Consider the following 17,824-nt stretch of genomic DNA (forward strand, 5'->3'; position numbering starts at 1 on the left):
AATAATGATATATATAAAAATTTCTCAAACTTGTACAAAAAGTACTGGTGTAGTTGGAATGATATAAGAAACAAAAAGAACTTCTTTTTTCACAAAACATAATACAGTTTCTAGTTAAATCTTCAAAGAAATCACTATAATCAATGATATCAAAGAAATCACTTCAATCAATGTTATGAAAGACATCAATTGAATCAATGATATCATAGAAATTACTTCAATCAATGATAACAGATACATAGTTTAAAGTTGTCCCTTGGGGGGTTTTCTGTCCCTACAAACAAAATTAATATAGTACACTTAATCAATAAAAATACATTATTTCAAAATATTAAGTTGTTTATATATTGTTTTCTTTTGTTCTAACTTCTTTTAGTGAATAAACTTTCTTTTATCTATACCTGAAAAGTAAATATATTAAAAAAAAAACCATTATTTTTTTGTAAAATATACAAAACCATGATGTTTATAAATGACAGAAGTTAAAGATAGAAACAAAGTATTATTCAATATCAATATACAACAGATATTTACAATTAGGAATATTTAGTAAAGAAATTAATAATAATATTGCACTTCTTCTTAATTGCCTAAGTGTGAATCAATGCTCAACTTTCAAAGAATTTTCCTGATTGAATTTTAATATCTTTACAAGTAATCTGCAATGCAAAAGAAGGGGATAACAGAGATCTTTTCATGGCAGTAACTGACGTTTTGTCATGGCGGTCTTTGTCAAATGATATAAAAATATAGTCGGTTACTCTTCTTCAGAAAAGAAACACTAGAATTTATTGGCAGCATGATTTTTTTCTAAGACATACAAAGCTAGTCATGGCACTGTAAGCAATTAAGATGGATTAATATATTTTTAGGCAAGTACATTGCATCACAACATCAAAATAAGTAACTAAAAACTTATGACATTAGAATATCAAAATATCTTTTTTGTTAATAACTGGTCAAAATCTGATAAAATTCATTCACTGTGTAAACCTTTTAAGTATATGTTACTGGTATGTTCCTCAAGTCATTTAGTCTTTAAACTAGTGTTGGCAGATTTTGTTATTTATTCTTATCAACATAGATGAGATCTACAAATATTCAAACTGTTACCAAGGGAATAGTAAGCATATTTTTTTTTATGTTTACTTATAATTCAAAATTAATAATGCTAAATTTAAATACTTTTTTCAATTCTTAAGAAGAAGAAAAATCAGCAATAATAAATATATGGATAATGTTGATGCAACATCATTTGAAAGCAGGATATTGATCGTGTATGGTTATTGTTTGATCTGTTCGTGTGCAATATAAGCTAAATACTTTGTTCTAGGTTCTAAGTGATAATTCAAGTATACAAGAAATATCGGTAGGTTAAAGGCTCAATGTATTTATGAAGCTAACGTCTAATACAAATACTTATGCGAATTATGTATATGATCTTTTTTTTGTTCCCTTTCAATAATATCTTAAGTAGTTATGTATAAAAAATTACGGTGAATGTATTATACCTTGCTCCCTGCATACAAAGTGCTAAATTTGATCAGAACCATTGTTAAACATATCTTTTACTCTAATTTTCTCTCAAACAAAAGTGTATCAAAACACGATCCACATTTGTATGAAAATTGAACTCCATGATTTTGATTTAAAAGATAAAATTTGTCGATGAAGGAAGAAAAATCATCAACTATAAAATATAAAATGTCTCATAATCTTCTTGGCTATTCAATAAAAGAACACATAAAATATATTTTGTAAAAATATAGAAACAGAAAAAGAAAATAGTAAGGTAAAAAAATAATCTGGTCCCTTTTCAGCAATGCGTACCCTTTCTGATATAATAAATAGAAGGACTGCACAACATATACAAAATGAGCATCACTGTTTATGAGCATGTCTGTACATGACTATTTACATGGTTTATATACACAAATATCATTAATTGTCTACACAATCTTCTCAAGCCTCATTGGTTCTTTTTTTTCACTAACTGTAAGTATCTGGAACAAAAAGAATAAAAAGGTGATACATTTGTCTTTTTTTCAGGAAAGTCTATTCAGGTAACGCAAGTTATTAAAGACATGTTAAAATGTATGAAAATGCTCACAATTACACCCACACTTTAAATAAATATTTAGTAGCAGAAAATGATTATGATTTATGTGATAATGCATCACACTACAACATGCTCTCATTAAGCTTTGATTCCAATTTCAGAAAGTCCTGATTATTAGCTTTGGATAAAAAAGTGCCAACATTTTTAAAGATGATCATTTTCTGTGAAAACATCCAAGAATTTGGTTAGCAGGAAGTTATTGAGCAATGAATTTTAAAATGCATCATACAGTATGGCATGCTTAATAAAGCTTGATAAGGAATTTCAAAAAGCTATGATTTGTAGTTCCTGAGAAAAATGAAATTAGTTGTGACTGTTTATGTACTTGACATTGCAAGAGGACATCCCTCCATAATTATCAATAAGACTCTAGTGTAATGCAACATTATACTGAAAATACAATTTTTAGTTTGTAATTCATTCTTTGCAACAAATAGGAAAGTTTCAAAGATAACAATTTAAACTTTTTTGGGAGGTAAAATTAGTATTTAATTAATATGATTTTCTTTCTTCTCATGTATTACACATCCATTTTTGAGAATTATCAATATAAGTCTAGTTTGTCTCTCTGTTGTTCCTTTTTTTTTATTGTTTCTTTTTATAATAATTAAAATGCTTTAAAATACAAACCCTTCTTAGAAAAGTCCACAGTCTTTAAGATTGTTTTTAATGATGACATCAGTGACAGCATCAAACACAAACTGTACATTGTTTGTATCTGTTGCACATGTAAAGTGGGTGTAGATTTCCTTGGTATCCTTCCTTTTGTTTAGATTCTCAAATTGTAACTGGATATAGGCAGCTGCTTGTTCATAATTATTTTCACCTGTAAAAGAAATATAGAACATCTTTTATTTATCAATACTGAATAAAAAAAAATCTTTGTTTTTCCTTATAATACATGAGTGCACATGCTGAAATGTGTCACTTTTACTTAACTAATCATATTTGAATCTTTTATGTTGACTCTTGTTAGATGAAGGTCACAAAAACATTATCCATGATCAATCATTCTTGTGATTAAAGATATGCTGTAGGGTGAGAAGAGATTTTATCGGCAATAAGAAAATTTTCCCTTATTATTATTTTATTTTACTTCATATTCTTTACAAAAAAAAAGATCTTTACAAAAAAACAGAGTTACAGAGAAAAAGAATAGTGGCATTTTATTTTTTGATACTGACTCCATCAGCTCCGGCAGGGTTCTCACTAAGGCGAGTCCATGAGTCCTGGACTCATCAAAATCTGTCTGGACTCATCATTTTCAAAACTAGTGAGTCCACAGATGCATCAAGATAGAAATATTTTGTATAAACTAAACACAGTGAAATACAAATATCATCATTTTATAGCAAAAGTTTAAAAGTAATCTGAATTTAATGTCATTTCATTGCTCTGTTAGGCCATGGAGACTTAAATATTACATTATATTGCAATAAAATATCTTCTCCTTGCTGTTAGACTCATCATGGCCAAAAATGATGAGTCCCTGGACTTGCCTTCAAAAATCCTTAACGAGAACCCTGAGCTCAAATCTCAACTCGCCCTAGAAGGCTCGCTTGATATTCTTGCTGATAAAGTCAGTATCAAAAACAAAAATGCCATTATTCTATATATATATATATATATATATATATATATCACATGATAAACATTGGTTTCCTTGTTAGACAATTATTTGATGTGGCCCAAGACCACAATTAATGACCCCGCTTTTCGTTGTCCACGAATATAGTTCCTTTTAATTAGTGTATTTTTCCTTAATTTTTTTTCTTTCCCTTCCTCACTCATTTCTTAGATTTTTTTGGGTGGAAATGAAAGAAGAGAGGTGAAATAAATTTTTGGATGTTGTATTTAAACTGATTTTGATATGGAATGAGTGATTAGGCCAAGTGCAGAAAGGTCATATTTACAGTTTTCGGAACATCTCTTGACTTGTCAATAGGGGTATGGATGTGTATTGGCTAAATTTGTAAAAGTCATTGCTTCAATCTTTCTGAATTTTGGATATATATTTGGACTAGGACTATACATTACACACACAAAAAATTTGACAAAAGTGCATAGTGCAATTTTTTTAATGATACAAAACGTTATAAAGAACTGATAGAGGAATTAATTGTGGTCTGTGGCCTAAGAGGTGCATTTCAGCAAATTTTGAGTTTTTACTTTGACATCTTCTCTGAATGATCAATTGGTATTAATTTGTCAAACTACATGAGAAGAAATGATTTTCACTTTCATTTGATAGAAATTTTGTGAAAAAGTCACTTTTCAGGTTAAATGCCCAAAATGTAGCTATTTCACTTTTTTCAATATTTTTGCAAAAACAGCATGCTTAATTTCTCTCCGACAGATTTTTTCTGATATCTATTTGTGTTTGTGGTATTTATTTCAGTTGTTTTACTCATTTGTGAACTCTGAACACAAAAAAAAGTAGATATAAACATAAAAAGAGTGCAAAATGTGCTGTTTTAATGGTCTAAGTCTAACAGTCAGTATACGCAGCAGGTGAAATGTGAAGTTCTATGCACTTAAAAGTTGTATTCCTCAACAGATTGCACTGAATCTATATCAAAAACTTGTTACTGGTTGTTTAACCATTTCTGTTTCACAGACTACCTTTATTTTCTTCAGTTGGATAGCTAGTGGTTAAAATATTGGCCTTTTGAGGCTAAAATTTCATTCAGGTTTTAAACAGTAAAGTTAATAAACTTTGCATCAGACCATACTGTCTACATATATAGTTGAAAGTGAGACTCTTGTTACATCCAGGCTCCATGTTTTATCATATCTAAGCACAGATTTAAGCAAAAAGAAGCATATCTCCATCTCCCATATCATTTATATGCTTTTTAATATGCAAATGTGGGGAACGGCCTAAATTGACAACCTGTTTTTTTAAGCTTGACATTGCAAAAGACCATTTTATCCACATGTGTTATGCTATTTGAAACTTATATTTCCATTTAAAGTACATTTATAACATGTTTTAGTTTTTTTGATAACTTAACAACTTCAAAAAATTGTGGTGGGTGAAAAATATTACATTTGATTTGAAAACCTCTATTTTTTGGCACAGGCTCATATAAAATTTACTTCTGGCTATTTTTCATAAGTCTGATACATGAAGTATGCTATCTGTTGCTTTAAATAGATGATAACTTATACATAGAGACATTAAAAACTGTTAGTTTTGGTATCTTTTGGTTTTTAGAAGCTCAAATTTGATAGTTGAATTGTTCTAATTCAACGCCACAATTCAGCCCCCAAAGTTCAGATGCCACATTTTTTTTATTTGGTATCATATGGCTTTGAAACTTTGTAAACTGTTTTATAATATACTAAGCTTAAATCATGCCAAGTTTTATCAGAATTGGTCAAGCTTTAGGCCCCTAATATGCATGGTGCAATTTTTTTAATGATACAAAACGTTATAAAGAACTGATAGAGGAATTAATTGTGGTCTGTGGCCATGTGTAATATTGGAAAATTTCTGATATTGTTACCTCACTTTCACATCAAATCTCTATCCAAAGATTTATTTTGTTATTCAATTAATATTTTATTTTGCACAATTTTCTCTCTTTTTTTTTAGTCCTTTAATACAATTCTCGTTCTACATGTTCTATGGTGTGATTATGTACACAATTAAAAACAAACATACATTAAATTTTATTATTGATTTCAAAGTTATCTCCCCTGAAACTGTATCGCTAATCTAATGTACATTTATAAAGCAATGAAATGTCCAACAAACAAGTATGAAATGAGACACACAATAATGTTGCCCTGTTTATTTTTATAAATGTTCTGTGGAATCATTCATTTTTGTGAATACCAATTTTCATTGATTGGATAAAGTTGTATTTTCATGGGTACTGAATTTCTAGGTTTGATACAAATCTGTGTGAAACTTACAAGAAAAAATAGCATTTGGCATTAAGTTTTTTTTTAATGAAATCCATGAAAAAATCCAATATGGTGATATTTTCAAAACCATCCAATGAATATTGCCATACACTTTGTGTAGAAATATGTTCTTATAAATTTCCATCATTTGTGTAAAGGATTCATAGTGAAAACTAACCTGAAACTATTTTTGATTTATTTTGAACAAATTTTGTGGGGTCTCTTAATAATCAGTTAAAAAAGTGGCACTACATTCCTTAGGATGTGAAAATTAAAAATGTACTTTCAAGTTGCTTTCTTTGAACAATTTAATCAAACCCAAAAGACAATTAAAGCCATTTGGTGAATGTAAGATCTAGATAAAGCCCAATTCACTGTCTCAAACTATTTATGGCAGAAATAACTTTTATTTCAATCTTAAAACATGTATACATCAGGAAATTTCCATTCAGGAGTAGTGACTTACCTGCAAATTCAGGGAAACAGAGTGTAAGTGCGGATTTCTTAATTTTCTCTTCAAATAAATCTTTCTTGTTGAGGAAAAGGATGATTGATGTATCTGTAAACCATTTGTTGTTACATATTGAATCAAACAATTTCATACTCTCCATCATACGGTTCTGTAAATATATAAATCTTTAATTTAATATATCTCTTGGATTTTTATATACACAACCTTAAAGTCTTCCTGTATTTAGGAATGCCAGAAAATCCTTCTATAAACCAGACAGCTATGAAAATTTAAAAATTCTTTAAGTGAAACATGTGAAAGCTTAATTCTTTGCTTTTATAGGGATATCAAAACAGCTGGATATTGCATTGCTATGAAATAGCTTTGTTTTACCTTAAGTGGTGATCATTGTTGGGCAGATATATATATAAAAAAAACATGTATTTGACTCAAGGAAGGCACTAAGAAAATTCACTTTTTCTGTCATTGAATATGAATTTTTTTTTTCTTTTTCTGTCATTTTACTTTGATGTGTATTATTTCCATTATGTTATATATATATATATATTGGCGAGGTAAATGTGCAGTTTCTATGACAACAGCCGAAGTGAACATCAGTATTTTAAATAAACCCCATAATTATCAAAACAAAAGAAAGTAATTGTTTTATTCCATCATGTCCATATCCCAAGAAAAATGATTTAATGCAGATTATTTACCAAAACCAATTGTTACACATACATTTTAGTTATTATACATTTAGAACCATACCATGTTTAGTATGTGATTATCACTTTGTTTAGGTGAATATGCCGTTTATTTAAAAGTACAATTCATATAGAAAATTCTACAAAGGTAATTTCACTTTGGAATAATATACATTTACTTCCTATTCCTGAGGGAGATATGAAGATTTGTTCAATTTTGTTGAATAATTACATTTATTTTCTGTCTACTTTTTATATAATGTGATAATTTATACTGTTTATGTAACTATAATTTAAACTGTGATTTTCAGGTGTGTTCAGTAACAATACAATCTATACTTTGAACTGTGTTATTTCCGGTATGATATTTATTTCCCTTTATTTTATCTCTTTACACATGTAACTGTGTTACATGTATTTCGCTATGTTTTCAGTAACAATATTTAGAACTGTGTTATTTCACTATGTTTTCAGTAACAATATTTAGAACTGTGTTATCTCCCCATCCCCATGTTTTCAGTAACAATACTTAGAACTGGGTTATCTTCCCATGTTTTCAGTAACAATACTTAGAACTGTGTGCTATGTTTTCTCCAACAACACATAGAACTGTGTTATTTCCCTTTGTTTTCTTTCACAATACTTATAACTGTGTTATTTCACTATGTTTTCAGTAACAATATTTTGTTATATCCTACCATTTCCTGATCTTCCACCAATGTCAAATCATATTCACTCATGGCTACAATAAATATAATGGCTGTTACTCCTTCAAAACAATGAATCCATTTCTTTCTCTCTGATCTCTGACCTCCTACATCAAACATTCTGAAATGAAAACATCAAACTTAACAAAATCTCAAAATTTCTTTTTATATGCCATGTATGCTGTGAAATATTTCGTTATAAATGGGATTGAAGAATTAATACACCCAATTTAACATATTTCAAAAAGGGATTTATGATTATATTGCAATAAATTATTCTAAAGAGTACAGTCAGTTTTAATTTATTTCTGATTCTATCAACACATTATCATAATGTATCCCAACATACAGTACTTTTTCTTGATACATAAATTCTAACTATTTGAAATGTTGAACTGTAAGGTCATCAAGTTAACATTAATAAGGAAGACAATAAATCAAGACAACAATTTATTTTCAAGTATTTTCCTATATGAAGGAAAACAAAGATTTTCAAGAATGTTACTGTTTCACATGTTTCACTTCCTTGTAATTTTTCTGACAGAAAAAAATGAAAATCTGTGATTAAACATGGTTTTTGCTAGATTTTCATGATTACTCCTATTGTATTTGCTGATACATGTAGAACATGGCATTTTCATTATGGGAGGAGAGTATGAGGTATAATGAAATAGAAAAACTACTTTTATGGCAATTTATGCATATAAATTGTTGGGATAGTTATTCAGATGTATGAATGAAGTATTGTGCATTTCATTGATAAATTGATACAGATGATGTCATAGCCTAATATTTTTTGGTATACAGTCCTGTCCATGACATAGAAAATATTGGGCAGTATGATCAAAGGAAAAATGTACAAATTACTGAATAATTTTTATATCCTATATTTTTCTACACTAAAAATCATAATGACTGCATAAAAAAATATAGTTATGGGAATTTGTTTTGAAGTTATAATACTATAGTCGATATCTTAATAGGTGGAGTCTTCTGTAGTGTAAAAATGCAACAGCAGTTTGTAAACCAGTATACCCACACCATTTGAAGGGGTGGTATAATCAATGTTACAATTTGTAGAGTTGAAGCATAAAAATCATTAACTCCAAATATGAGCATAGAATATTTTCAGTGGAAGTATTCTTCAATAAGCTTAGAAAGTTAACTATCTTCTTTTTTTATATATGTACATGTACAAGGCTTTGAGCAATAGGAAATCAACTTGTCAAATATATAGTACAGCATCTATAGTGTATTTGTTTCTTACTTGAAATGTAGATCTTTAAATGTAAAATGTGTTTCTACAATTCCTGTGGTTTTAACTCTGGTTCGCAATACATCCTGTTCCGTAGGAATATATGAAGGCTGAGAGATTCTATCTAAGGCATTCAAATAACTGCAAGTAAAAATAATTGAATACAATGTACTGAGTTTTTAAAACTTGTTAAAATTAAATACATGTACTATCATGACTACAGTGTGTGTATTATTAGAGTAGTGCACTTTTATCATGTTTATTGACATAAACTAAACATATCTTTTTATTCATACATTGTTGCACATTTTGCAAAACTGAATCTTTATTTCTTATTATCAAAAGTATTTGACGGCTGGAACAAATATATATGATCCATAGTTTTATGCAATAGGGTCTGGATTTATCAAACCACAATCATATCATACAAGCATGAGCAACATAACAGGTTCCACATGTGGACTAGGATCTGCTTACTCTTTCACACCACCTGAAATCACCCCTAGTTTAAGGTGGGGTTCATGCGGCTCAGCCTTTAGTTTCTATGTTGCGTTTTCAGTACTGTTGTTTTTCTGTTTGTCTTTTAAGCCACATTATGGTTAAGTTTATTTTCAACTTATGAGTATGAATGTCCTGTTGGAACCTTTCTCCTTCTTTCATAAAAGTTTTTTTTATGTTGGCTACCCATACCTTGTCTTTGTTTGTAGGGTGTAGGAAGATTGTGATTTTTTTGTTTGCCTTTAACATACATGTAAGCTACATGTTTTAGACAAGAAAATAATGTAAGAGCACAAAACAAAATAACAAAGAAAATTCTGTTTTTTTTTCAAAAAAAGTTACATAAATAAAACTTCCTGGTAATTATATAAAGTAGAGAGTACCTTTGCCGTAATCAAAGTTTAATGAAACATTTTCTGAGGTGGCAGTCATACTATAATTAGTATTGACGCATAAACAACTAATTAATTAGAAAATAATCTTCGTCAGAAATGATGTAAGGAGGAAATAGATGATTATACAGCGTTATATGTAATTCTACAATTGAAGTTTTGGTTTTTCAAAATGTTCAATGAAAATAGATTATAAAGTAAATAGATTATAAATGGTAACAAAACCTTACAAGCATTTATAAATTTGTGAATGAGGAGGACAATTTCTTCTAAAAACATTAGTATTTTAATGATCAACAATTTTCATAAAAGTTAAACATGAAAAAAATATTATCTTTTCATAAACTTAAAATGGGTTTGGTTCCTTTAACTTATTACTAAGCAAACTTCCTGTTCAAATTGATATATGATATACATGTATCTACGAAATAAAGGACATGTGGTATGCAGGACTGATAGGTATCTATCCTAAAATTCAACAAAAAGACAATTTGTATGTGAAACTCTTCCCGTTAAATCTTAATCTAGTGACAAGTTTTTTCATAAACAACCTTTGTCTAGTTACAGAAATATTTTTCATTTATTTCATCAACAAAGAAAGATTCTTATGGGCTACAAAATCACATCAATTCAACATAATTTATGATAAAAGTGTAAATGGCTTGTGAAGTTACAAAAAAAACTTTAATGTGAACTATAATGTACAATAGTCCACAATTGAACAACTACTTAACTTGGGGTTTAAAAAAAAACAGCCAATAAAAAATTAAGTGCAATTATTGTTTATACTTTAAGTGTACCATATGATAACACTTTGAGCATCTCTTTATAAAATTTATTTTTAGAATCTATATAAAATAATATTTTGAAAAATGACTACCCCACAGGTTTTTGTTAATAATGATTTCCATCATTTGGGTTTCTAAAAATATGTTTCAAGAAGTTTCATAAACTAAAATTAAATATAGAAAAAAAAGGCTAGATTTACTTAGACTTAAAAGAGGCGAATCAAATATTATTTGAAGTGACAGTCATACAAGTTTATAAATGACACATTGATTTTTCCTGGCAAAGAGTGTTTCCTTACCTTTGTCAAGATCGTCATTGTGATGATGTTAAGAAAGATGATGGCGGTCTTGTGACGTCACCAAGAACAGGACAATGTCTTTTGTCAAGATCGTCATTGTGATGATGTTAAGAAAGATGATGCCGGTCTTGTGACGTCACCAAAAAAAGGACAATGTCTTTTGTCAAGATCGTCATTGTGATGATGTTAAGAAAGATGATGCCGGTCTTGTGACGTCACCAAGAAAAGGACAATGTCTTTTGTCAAGATCGTCATTGTGATGATGTTAAGAAAGATGATGCCGGTCTTGTGACGTCACCAAGAAAAGGACAATGTCTTTTGTCAAGATCGTCATTGTGATGATGTTAAGAAAGATGATGCCGGTCTTGTGACGTCACCAAGAAAAGGACAATGTCTTTTGTCAAGATCGTCATTGTGATGATGTTAAGAAAGATGATGCCGGTCTTGTGACGTCACCAAGAAAAGGACAATGTCTTTTGTCAAGATCGTCATTGTGATGATGTTAAGAAAGATGATGCCGGTCTTGTGACGTCACCAAGAAAAGGACAATGACAATATCTTTACTTACATCAGTTTAAGAGTTCATAAGCTATGCATTAATAAATCTCGAAAACATGAAAAATAAATGATTCGAGAAATATCATTATTACAATTATTGCTACTTAAGGACCCCCTTTCCCAAATTATGCCTACATGCTGCAATATTCGAACAACTGTGGCAAAGGTCATCCTGACAATTGCATCACTTACTATTCCGCTGAATCATTTAATTGGTATTCTCTTGATCGACTAAAACATTCCTGTACTCCCGAATCTTTCCAAAGTCTCTTCATAATAGCTGCTAGTTCTGGTGACAGCTCACCCTCATCAGCATTACCCATTAAGGCAAATAACTGTCTAGCATCATCCTGAAAAATGAAAATAACAAGAAATGTAATATCAAAACAAAATGCAGAAGACGTACCAAGAGCTACAACAGAAAGTTGATGAACAATGGTTGTAATACCAGTTCACACAGCTCAAATGAAGCTTGATACCATATTTCTGAATGCTTATACCATGTATACTGATGATAGTTTCTGAGGAAATTAATGCCATAAAAAGTATTTAGTAATCTGGAAATGTTAGAGTGTAAGAACATATATACATGTATATCTTAAAATACATCTATCATAGACTCATAGTCCATAGCCTTAGTAGAATGTAAGCTTATATTCATTTACTGAAAGAATTCTTTGATATGGTGTCATACATTCTGTGGCATTATTGCTTTTGTCACATTTTGGGTTTTGTAATGAGACTGATTTCATGAATTTCTATGCTTCACTTTTATCTGTATATCTTTTCTTTCTAAGGTTATTTTTCATGTCCATGATGTCTATTTCTACTTCACGATACAACTCAATTGAACTAGGACAAGCTGGGTTTTCATGAAAATGTATACAAAAACATTATAATCTATTATACAGTGTATTTTGTCCTTTCTTAACATTACTGACCAAACCAATTCATCTTATTGGATATGGTTCAATGCCAATTGACATCTGAAATAATTCCATACTACACTTTTTTTAATGATAACATGGTTAACGCCATTTATAATTTCATCTTGTACAGATTTTCCTCCCTAGGAACGATATTCAATTTTTCTTAATTTCATTTCACTTTGATAATAAACAAAGAAAATGGTATCAAGTATTTTTTTATTGTCAATATAGCTCTTCACCTTTCAAGTATATATTTTTAAAAGTGTAAGTAAATAGTCCTGATATTTATTTAGAACACATTTACAAACAGATTAAGTTTTCACACTCCTAATGCCATAAAGAATTTGATACAAACAATCACAAACTGTGGTTTAAATTTCTAATCCGTTCCATCTATTATAATCATTTTGTGTTATTAATATTTACATTCATACATGTCATAAGGAAGGAAAAGCCTTTTGTATAAGGTACTTTGTCATTTGAATGATCAAACAGGAACTCAAAGGGAAATTACGTAAATTCAGGCCCAGGTTCAAATATCCTTACATATGAATGGAGCTTAGAATAGTGTGTTATCATACAAAATAGATACCCGATTTAAAACTTTAAAAAATTCTATACAAAAATAAATGTGGCATATATGTTTGTGTTTTATTCACAAATTACAATGGCCAAGGCTCTTCCATACTGAAAGCTACTATAAACAACAAACAAAAAGTTCAGAAAAACATGACTTTGCTAGCATGTGGATTTTTGACATTCTAAAAGCTAGTTCTAAGTATTTAATTAAGTCTAGAATAAACTGAAGCTAGTGCCAAAAGTCCTCATGAAAACTGTTTATTTCATCATTTCTTCATTTGATTCCCCCCCCCCCCCCAAACCCCAATTTATCTCAAAATTCAGTGAAAACATGAATAATTCAAATTTGATTCACTAACTTCCTTTTTCCAGAAAAAGCTTTTTATTACATTTTTTTTTTACATGGTCTTTGGACAACTTTCAATTCTGTTTGTCCTAAATTAAAGTTTATAGGATATAGTGAGAAATTCTAATATCTAGGCCTCGAAACGACCAATATGTCACTTTTAACATTTACATTTATAAACAACAATGAACAAGTAAATTATTCAAGTGGACAAATTCCACCAGTATAGAATATTTTTTGATAATTTATATCTAGATAAAATGTCATCTAAATATCTGCAGTCAGTACGTGTTGTTGAAAATATCAATTAAGAGGTGTACGTTTCATATGGTTTTACGTTTTGTAAGAAGCTGAGATTAATTAATTGTTATAGTTATAGTTTACATTTATATATCTTTGTCCTTATTGTCTTGATGATTGTTTTTTTTTTGTCTCATTGGCCTTCATCATGTTCATACCACCATGACCACATCTCTTTTTTATTTTTTCAATAATCTCAATAAAAAAATCTTTACCAATGAATATCAGAAGCAGAACAACTGAACCACATTTTGAAAACATTTATCCCAAAACTTGGAACAAAGTTAAGTTTTGTGACATACATGACATAACTAATACAGCATATACTGTTTTTTTGACAGGCTAGATGTATTTCACAAATTTGTATTAATAAATCTGAAACAGGTCCAGTAATTGTAGTAAAAGTAATCATGGTAATTGTCAAGAAACAGAAATATTTGAAGTTAAATATTTACTAAATGCAAATATTACAAAGAATGTATACAATTTAAGGTTTCCTTTGAGCATGGTGTAACATCATGAACATGATTCAATGAATGAAGACTGGGAACCTTGTACATGTTCTGTTCATGTTTAGTAGCTAAATATGACTGTGCTTGTATTTGTAATCTCATCAGTTTTGAATTATCTTTGTAATAGTATAATCGTACAGTAGTGACAGTGCATGTATGCATTCGTTCTGTGTGATTTTTGACTTAATAAAAAAAAAATTTTCAAGAAAGTATAATGAGGTATATTGTAATTCACTTGTATGACTTGAAGCAATTTTTTAACAAGTTTAAATTACTCTTTTATAAGTTGGTATGCAGTGTTCATTTTCAAATGATGTTAACATACATGTACTAATTGCTTGTTCTTAATATTTGTTATACATTTAATTCAAATTATATAAAGATCATAAATGATTATTATTTCTGAATACATCATTAGAAAACAAAAAACATATGACAAATATATGACCTAATCACAAAATGCTCTTAAAAAAAAACTAGGAAACATTCACGATAGAATAATTTTCCAGCTCTTCACCTGCAAACATGTGCATTTGTCATGTTTGTCTAATCATTTGAAAAATCTGGCCTCCCACACAACTTTCTTTTTTAATATGTACATTGAAAATACTCTCTTCATACAGCTAAGGCCATCAGCATGATCAGGGTGTACAGAATTGAAAAAAGAAAGTAAATGTCTAGGGTCACGAAAAAAAAAGAGTAAAATTCTAATCTCATAGTCCAGCCACACCTGTCACTGTGAGTTCAAGGTCAAGGTTTATCTATACCCTGACGTATTATGTTCTTTTAATGAAGTGGTAACTGAAAAAGTAAGCGTGAATGAATTTTGTTTAAAGCGACATACAATTACCTCAGGCATAAATAGTTACAACTGCCAATTTTATATATATATTGTCATGATTTTATACATTTATAGCCATAGTGTAAACCATAGATTTGTAAATAGTGTACTAATGATCTGCTATACATGCTATACATGCTATGCAAGTTATTTATTTATTGTATTAGTAACATGAACTGTTTACAAACACTTTTTAAAAATCCAATTTGTTTGATAAAAATCTCCATGTATATTTGTACATACACACCTCCTGTGTATAATTGTAGATATAACTTCACAGTTTGAAAACTACTCATTAATAGCTAAACACCATTTTACATTAAAATGACAGAAGTTGACATTTGCTACAAATCACAGTCATAAAATTCATCCCCTGGGAATTTCCAAACATACTAATCAGCTAAAATTGGAAGAAATCAATTTTGGTATAATTCTATTGTTTATATTCAGTTCTTTTTTTCTGTTTTTCTGTAATATATCATTTTAATTGAATTGTCTTTTCTTCTTTGATTTTTACTACACTGTTTGAACTTTTCAAATGGTGAGATTTACTGAACAAGATACAAGGGAAGGATTGTTGAGTTCCAATTTATAAAATTTTCCATAATTTAGAAGCATACTTCTGACCCAACTCTTATTTTTACACCAGTAACATGTTCTATGTACATTATGTATGCTCAGTTCCTCTCTCATTTTAATATCTAGTGCAAAACACTAAAAGACAAAATTGACGACTTATATAGCAGTGTTCTCCTGAGGGCCTTAAAGCAATGTGGTACCCTGGTGCAATATTTTCTGCCATAATGCTTGTATAATTTTATAATAGTGTGTAAAGGGGCCATGGTGCTATATTTTTTTGGAAAACCAGTGCTATTTTTATTTCCATGGTGCAGTTTTAAAAAAATCTTGGGAGAACACTGAAACTCTCAAGTTTTGTACTGAAGCATAAATGTAAACCTATAATACATACTAAAATTACACTCTATAGATGAGAGTTTTCCTGATTAAATCTTTCCTTATGTAGTTATGTCAAGGCTTGACAGTAAAAAAAGGTTTTTGTAACCATTCCACATTCACTACTTCATACATGTATGTTTAAATCTCAAACAAACATGATGATGCAAAATCAGTATCCCTCCCAATGAAAAATTATAAATTTTAAGCAACATCATTAATTACAACAGCTACATAAGAATTTTCTTCAGAAGTGTAAATTCAACAGGAGTATGAAGAAATATCTTCCTCAACAACTATGTTTTTCTAAAGAATTTCAAGGTCAAAACTTTCAATTATTGATAATACATGTTTAAGGTTGCATAAAATACCACTTGACTTTTCTTTATCTATCTTCCTGTTTGATAATGAAAAAAGGTATATGAACAAATACTCATGCATGGCCTTTTAACTTACAAAAATCACCTATCAAAATCCAAACTAGCATAAGATTTTACTATTTAAAATGTTTAACAAAATTTAAAATTGAAACTCACAGTCTGCTTTGTTTATTTGTCTTTTTACAAACAATGAGCCAAATACATGAAATATGTCTTTGCATTTGTCAAACAAAAGGAAAAAAAGAGAACCAAGTCTGTTCATGGTTTAAACAATGTAGGGTTTCTCAATTTCAATTCAAGACAACTATAACAAGGATTGTGTTACCACTTTATTCTATTCCTATGTTGGAAAAGATGGGAAAATAACCTGAAATCTTGTGCATATCTTTCAATAATTTAATAACTGTGCATAGTTATGATTCTACAAGTAGTACAGTCTTGTACTCTTAATCAGTTGTAGTACTACAGGTGTACATGACACTAGCAGGCATTTCATTCTAATAATCTTTCAATATTGGAAGATCATAAAACCATGTAAAGCAGTGTAAATTCTTCAATAATTACATCTATTTTAGGCCATGTTGATTGCTTTTACTGAATAATTTATTATGTAGATAATTTGAGAATGAATTAGTCTCAAAGCATTTATCATAATCCTTTAGAACACATGATCTGCTGAAATGATCTAAATCTATTTCAAGAAAATACATTTAATGTTATATATCCTAACTTACAGTACTGATAAAATTGAGAATGGAAATGGGGAATATATATCAAAGAGACAATAACCCGACAAAAGAGATATGTACATGTATGTTTTCACATATAACTGATAATGAACATGTATATTCTAACTATTTTTTTAAGTTTCCAAAGAAATTGTGGTCTTACCATATATATTTCACTCTAGTGTTAACTATGTACAAAGACATGAATCTTGGCAACATTCTTCAGCCCCTAGTAAAAGGACTCTATACATGTATATCCTAATATGAATTAGATGGAATTTGGAAATCATGCATAAATCATCAAAAATTCCTCAGCCCCTAGTAAATTAGGACCTATCCTAATATCGTTTAGTTTAAAATCATATCATGCATACATGTACATGTAATTCAACCAAAATTCCTCAGCCTATAATAAAAGAACCCTAGATATGAATTAGTTTGAAATTAGCATTATTCAAAACAAAATCCCCAGTCCTAGTAAAAGGACCCTATCCTAATATAAAATAGTTTGAAATCATGCATAACTCCACAAAAAGAAGGAGGTTTGTGCAATCTTGTTTAACCCCATA

The 17,824-nt window shown here is 29.3% G+C and overlaps 1 protein-coding gene across 1 annotated transcript in view; it reads right to left on the bottom strand.

Moving 5' to 3' along the window:
- Positions 1-1,637: 1,637 nt before the first annotated feature.
- The window catches only part of LOC143085085 (guanine nucleotide-binding protein G(i) subunit alpha), a 32,962-nt gene continuing 16,775 nt past the window's right edge, over positions 1,638-17,824 (bottom strand). The window contains exons 4-9 of the mRNA XM_076261269.1: positions 11,879-12,036; positions 9,164-9,292; positions 7,888-8,017; positions 6,498-6,651; positions 2,750-2,945; positions 1,638-2,003 (exon numbers count right to left, since the gene is read on the bottom strand). Of these exons, the coding sequence (XP_076117384.1) occupies positions 2,755-2,945; positions 6,498-6,651; positions 7,888-8,017; positions 9,164-9,292; positions 11,879-12,036 (762 nt within the window). The 3' untranslated portion in view covers positions 1,638-2,003; positions 2,750-2,754. The remainder of the gene's footprint in view (positions 2,004-2,749; positions 2,946-6,497; positions 6,652-7,887; positions 8,018-9,163; positions 9,293-11,878; positions 12,037-17,824) is intronic.

The sequence above is a fragment of the Mytilus galloprovincialis genome, chromosome 1 (assembly GCF_965363235.1).
Source record: "Mytilus galloprovincialis chromosome 1, xbMytGall1.hap1.1, whole genome shotgun sequence".
In the NCBI taxonomy this organism is placed as follows: Eukaryota; Metazoa; Mollusca; class Bivalvia; order Mytilida; family Mytilidae; genus Mytilus; species Mytilus galloprovincialis.